The sequence below is a fragment of the Panthera uncia genome, chromosome B1 (genome assembly GCF_023721935.1).
Source record: "Panthera uncia isolate 11264 chromosome B1, Puncia_PCG_1.0, whole genome shotgun sequence".
NCBI lineage: Eukaryota > Metazoa > Chordata > Mammalia > Carnivora > Felidae > Panthera > Panthera uncia.
In genome coordinates, this window is record NC_064811.1 from 41,109,345 (window position 1) to 41,115,123 (window position 5,779).

General features: G+C 48.5%; 1 protein-coding gene and 1 non-coding gene across 2 annotated transcripts; both read left to right on the plus strand.

Moving 5' to 3' along the window:
- Positions 1 to 1,087: 1,087 nt before the first annotated feature.
- LOC125922341 (translation initiation factor IF-2-like) lies at positions 1,088 to 5,373 on the plus strand. Its single transcript, XM_049630013.1, has 5 exons — positions 1,088 to 1,246; positions 1,853 to 2,196; positions 2,253 to 2,648; positions 3,529 to 3,577; positions 4,350 to 5,373. The coding sequence occupies exons 1-5, from the start codon at positions 1,088 to 1,090 to the stop codon at positions 4,548 to 4,550; spliced, it is 1,149 nt and encodes a 382-aa protein (XP_049485970.1). The 3' UTR covers positions 4,551 to 5,373.
- On the plus strand, positions 2,929 to 3,050 carry LOC125924168 (small nucleolar RNA SNORA26). The gene has a single exon (XR_007458333.1). It is a non-coding gene; the product is annotated as a small nucleolar RNA SNORA26 (small nucleolar RNA).
- Positions 5,374 to 5,779: the final 406 nt, after the last annotated feature.

Consider the following 5,779-nt stretch of genomic DNA (forward strand, 5'->3'; position numbering starts at 1 on the left):
TATATATACATAAAGAAGCTAAGAGCCAGGCAGAAGTGAGAGAAGAGACAGGAAGGGGAAAACCCCAAAATAATGGATAGCTTGTGAGGCTGTGGCAGGCTGGCAAGAATGGAGCCTGGAGCTCAGGGGCAGGGACTTCAGGGTGGTCTAGGGAAGATGGACCTATTTATTGAGGAGGGAGTTTGGGGAACTAGGAAGACAGCAGAAGCCCATCAGGTCTCCTGTGCCTTTCCACCTGGGTCCCTGGTCCTCTGGATCAAGCTAAGTTCTCTCAGATGGGACAGATTTCTCTCAATCAGATCTGGTAATAAAGCCAATTAGTTCCATCTTCTTTAAACCGAATTAGAAGCATTTTTAATACCACATACAGATTACCCTGAATTTATACAATGAGTTAATTTTACTCCATCATCTCTGTATTAATTTTAATTAAGTAATTTTTTTAATAGTTGAGAAGCCATTTTTCCTCTACACAAAATGAATGGTTTCGCCTTTTCCAATGAGCTGCAGTTGTCATTTGGCCAGAGTTGTGTGAAGCCTTCGGACTGAGGTGGGTTTCTCCCCGAGTTCAAGTTAAACACTCTTTGTAATGATTTCATAACCTCTTTCAGTTTTTATCACCTGGTTGGGGAGGAAGACATTCTGCACCACTACTGCCAACCCCACTAGATCGCCACTGGATTCCTACATTGGTCTCTTTATTGAGATTTTCTTTCTCTGTCCCAAGACTCTTGCCATGCAACTTGTCCACATTCACTGACATAATCGAAGGAAAGGTTAATGCCTCTCAGACATCCAAAAGGACTAAAACAAGAACAGGTTTGAAACCAGAGACATGTTCAGAAGAATCTGAGATAAGAAAGGTAAACGCACAAGCAAACTGGTGTTCCCTCTGCCACTTTAACCCATTTTACATTGATCTTATGAATATCTGCAAAGTAGTGGCTGGCTGCCACGATTTATTAATAAAATTTACTCCTTTTCTTCTCAGCAAAAGCAACTTACTGACTCTCAAACCACACCCTCCATCAGATCCTATCATTTCCACTCCTAAAAACTGCTAGAACAGCTTTCCATTGTTCTTAGCATGTCATATGCCTTCCACCAGGGCCTCAAGCTTCGTCTGGCCGGAGCCACCCTCATCTCAGACCACTCTGCTCCTACATCCTTAAGTTCCATTTACATTCTGGGCTCCTTAAACGGGTCAAGTGCTTTCCTGTTCTTCCACAAGCTGTTCTTTGTGCCTGTTGGACCCCAACCACATAGGCGGCCTATCTTGATCAGCCCATCAAATGTAGATGCTACGTTTGCCTTCCCGCCCCACCTTACACACCTGTGGAAAGGCAGTGTGGTGTTTTAAGGGGCTACACTTCCAGACTTTTTGAGTTGAAATCCCCGATCCACCACTTACTAGCTAATTTGTCACCTTGGAAAGTTACTCAGTGTGTCTGTTTATCCACTTAAAATGTGGGGCTGATAAGATATTTTGAGGACTAAATTTGACAACGGATGGTAAACTCAGGACTGTAATACAAGTTACTTCAGCACATACTCCGATTTTATTCCGCATGTTTGTCAAGTGTGAGTCTGTCACCTAGGAAATTATGGTGCTCCCCAACCGCTTGCTGATTGAAGTCCGCTCTTTGAACGCGGTTAACGAATGAAGGAACAGTGGTCCTTTCAGGTTTAGGAGGAGCCGCTGGGTGCGCCTGGTCAAAGAGACAAGGTCCGGCTTCTCTTTAAGCTTCCAGATTAGCAGGACAGACTCAAGACACATACTAGACTGGTGTAGTTGTAGGAAAGGGAATCTGGATCCTGGCACAGCCCTAGAGTAACCACGAACTCTCCCTAGGAGGGGCCCCTAGGAAGGCACAGCGCCTGCGAGAACCACGTCCCCCAGGGCCAAGGGGAGGCGCTAGGGCTCCGGAGCTTCCGAGAAAGATGCTCCTGCAGGCCTAGCGCATCCTCCGCCCGCGGAAGAGCGCGGAGGAGCGCGGAGGAGCCCGGAGGAGCCCGGAGGAGCCCGGAGGAGCCCGGAGGAGCCCGGAGGAGCCCGAAGGAGCCCGAAAGACCGGGGCGGGCCGAGAACCGCGGGGGCCAATGGCCGGGCCCGCCCCGCCCCCTGGCCGGAGACTTGAGGGGATTGGCTGCCCGCCTCCCGCTGCGCCGCCGACCTTGTCGCCGCGCCACCGCCGGGTTCTCTGTGCCGCACGCGAGGCGTCGGCTTCAGTCCCGCGGAGCTGAGCCGTAAGTGTCGGTGGGCATGGGGGAGGGTGCCAGGCCTCCGGGCCCGGGTGGGGCTGCGCTCGCCCCGCGTCCCCTCGAGCTTTGCCCGCCCGGAGCTCCGCTGCTCCCGGCGGCCAGAACGGAGGGGTAGAGCAGCCCTCGGCGGCCCGGGGGGCGGGCGGTCCAGCCCGTCCCGCGGCCGCGCGAGGCACAGACGCCGCGCGGAGCCGCCGGGAGGCTTCCCCGTGGGCAGGCCCGGGCGCCCTAACCATCTTGCGCTTTGCTCCCCCAGGGCGCAGCTGTGGCCACTTTGCGGCGGGTTCGGGGCCCGGCCCGCCTGCGGCTGTAGGAACCCGACCTGGAGCCTGCGGAGTCGGTCTCCGACGTGAGCGGGGCTGCAGCTGCCTGACTTCCAGGCTCAGGTATGTTCCCGTCCTGGAGGGAAAAGCGAGGCGCTCGGTCCGGAGCACGTGGCCAATGGCGACCGGGGTTTCCCACGTGCTTGGTTCCAAGGCCCCCCAATTGGCTGCCCCTTCGGATAGAGGGCATGTAAGTTCCCGGCTCCCCCACCCCCCGCAGGACAACTGCTTCCGGTGGGTTTTCGGACTTGGCGCCAGAAACCGCCGAGGTGCAGGGGGTGTTGTCGGGAGAGGAGAGCAGGGGTCGTAGAGAAGCCTGTAAAACCCCAGACCGCCCTTTCCTGTGCCCTTTTAAGGTTGACGCAGTGCCTTAAGAGGCTAACACAGAAGGGTAAAGTAAGTCTCCATAAAACCCAGGGACGAGACTGTAAAACTCCTCTCTGGATCCTGTCTGGAGTCACAGCAGAACCAGAGGAAATTTTTCTTGAAGTTTCAGCACCTTTGTGATATTTTTATACGGTTAATAATAGCACAGTGATAAATTTAACCTTAACCTTAGTTTTGACGATACCTTCAGAGATGCCTTTTATTTATTTATTTATTTATTTATTTATTTATTTTTTTGACGATTATTTATTTTGAAAGAGAGAGAACATCCCAAGCAGGCTCTCTGCTGCCAGCGCAGAGCCGGAAGTGGGGCTCAAGCTCACAAATGGTGAGATCATGATCTGAGCCAAAATCTTGACCCCCATGCTTAACCAACTGAGCCGCCCAGGTGCCCCAAGGGCAGCTTATTTTTAAAGGTGAGAAACCTGGGTATTGGAACAGTGCATACAAGGCTTTTTCCTGCGCCACCTTTGAGACAAACTGAAAAGAATGTACCTCAAAATTTGCTTTCTGTTTAAAATGTAAAAGGTCATTTGAAAATTTTTCTTTTTTGTAGGTTGAAAACTACAGGCACAAGCCATGGAAGCTGGAATACTCTAATGCTGGTATTTTAACTGATTTATCCCAACTCTGCAGTTTACAACATATACATGCCTCTAATGAGGTCAAATATTCTTTCACTTGTAGCAACCATGTATCCAGTGCAGGACAGCGCTGGCAGTGAGGGCAGCACAGCAGGTGTTCGATTTCTCATCTTGGCATTTAGTTCTTATAACTTTGTGAAGGTGACGCTGTGCTCTCATTTTACAGATGAAGCAACCACAGGTTAGGTACTGACTCAAGGTCCTGTCACATGTGTAGCCCTGAACCGGATCCTCATGTAACTTTCTGGCTATGTGACCTCTTGGAAAGTTACTTCCCTCTCTTGGCATTTCATGTTGTAGTGTAACTGTAGAAATGCTGAAACAGATGAGGCCAGTTTGGTCAGGGGAGAGCACAGAGGTATTAAGAATATAAGCTCTTCATAGTATTTAGTTACATTGAACCTACAGAAGTTGCAATTTGGCACAAAGGGAGCATCTATCAGCATGTTAGGTGGTTTTGATGAATGAGCAGAACGGCTATGAAGGGGGGATTTAAAGGGCAGGATGGTGCTAGATTGTTAGAACTGAAAGTATTGCACTGGAGTGATGGGGGAAGGTTTTGTATGGGGAGAAATGTAACTGTAGCAAGATGAACAGAGCCTAGTATCAGCTAGTTCTTCCTTCTGACCTGCCCTGATTGTCTGTAAATAGCTCATTTTCCAGTAATTTTAAATAAAGATAATTAATATTCACCTTGGAGGTTTTTTTTTGTTTTGTTTTGTTTTGTTTTGAGGGGCAGATGGGGAGAGATTCTCAAGCACTTTCCATGCCTAGCTCGGATCTCCACGCGGGCCTTGATCCCACAGCCCTGGGCCGAAATCAAGAGTTGGATGCTGAACCCACTGAGCCACCCGGGCATCCCCACCTTGGAATCCCTCTTAATGCTTATTTCATAACACTGTTGCAGCCTTTGTATCTAAATTGCACTTTTTAATATTACCTATTACATTGTAAAACCCAGCCTTGTGATTTTTAGGTAATTTACACAACAAATGTGTTAGAAGACCAAAATTGCTAGAGGGGAAAAAGTGGGAGGGGGGATAGGAAGTACATGTATTTGCACTGACTGGAGGACATTTATAAGTTCAGACAGGGCTGGCCAGGGAGTGCTGATGATAAAAAGCCTGAAGGAGATGATGTGGGTGTGTGTGTGTGTGTGTGTGTGTAGTTGGGTGAAAAATGTAAGTAGTCTTAAGCCAGGCAGTGAAACAGTGCGGAAAAATAGGGAACTCATTTTTTTTAAGGTGCCACAGAGACCAGGATTTAGAACTATAGACACTGTCCGGTGTGATAGCCATTAGTCACATGGGGCTATTTAAGTTTAAATCAAAACTGAATAAAATGAAAAATGTGGCTCCTCAGTTGTGTCAGCCACATTTCAAATGCTCAGTAGTCACAAGTGGCTAGAAGCTACTGTACTAGCAACAGATACAGAATATATCCATCACTACAGAAAGTTTCATTGGCAGTACTGTTCTAGAGGTTATAGGGTGTTTTACAGAAGAGAAAAATCTATGGGATAGTGGACTGGATAATGACTCCCAAAGATAATCGAGTCCTAATCTCAAACCTGTAAATGTTACTGTATTTGGAAAAGGTGATTTGCAGATGTGATTAGATTAGGAATCTGGAGATGGGAAGATTATCCTAGATAATCTGTGAGCCCTAAATCTAATCACAAATGCCTTTGTAAGAGGGAGGCAGAAGATTCCATGCTCAAAGGAGGAGGCTGTGTGAAGACAAGTAGAGATTAGGGATGCCTGCATGGCTCAGTTGGTTAAGCAACTGACTGGCTCAGGTCATGATCTCACGGTTCATGGGTTTGATCCTCACCTCGGCTCTGTGCTGACAGCTCAGAGCCTGGAGCCTGCTTCGGATTCTGTGTCTCCCTCTCTGCCCCTTCCCTGCTCACTCTCTCTCTCTCAAAAATAAATATTTAAAAAAATCTGATTTTGGCCTTGAAGATGATGTAGATACAACTTCAGGCTAGGTAAGGCTGGCAGTTGCCAGAAACTGGGAGACTCAAGCAACTGACCCCCTCCTCCCCAGAGCATATACTTGATTTCTGGGGCTCAAAAACTGACAGAATAAACTTCTGTTCTAAGCCACCGAGCTTGTAATTGGTTGCAGTAGCTAGCCTCTGGTAACTAATACTTTAGACTG

Coding starts and splice junctions, on each gene's coding strand:
- LOC125922341 (XM_049630013.1), top strand. CDS start 1,088: ATGTCATATGCCTTCCACCAGGGCCTCAAGCTTCGTCTGGCCGGAGCC. Junction 1,247..1,852: donor ACAAGCTGTTCTTTGTGCCT/GTTGGACCCCAA, acceptor AACTCTCCCTAG/GAGGGGCCCCTAGGAAGGCA. Junction 2,197..2,252: donor TGTCGCCGCGCCACCGCCGG/GTTCTCTGTGCC, acceptor CTGAGCCGTAAG/TGTCGGTGGGCATGGGGGAG.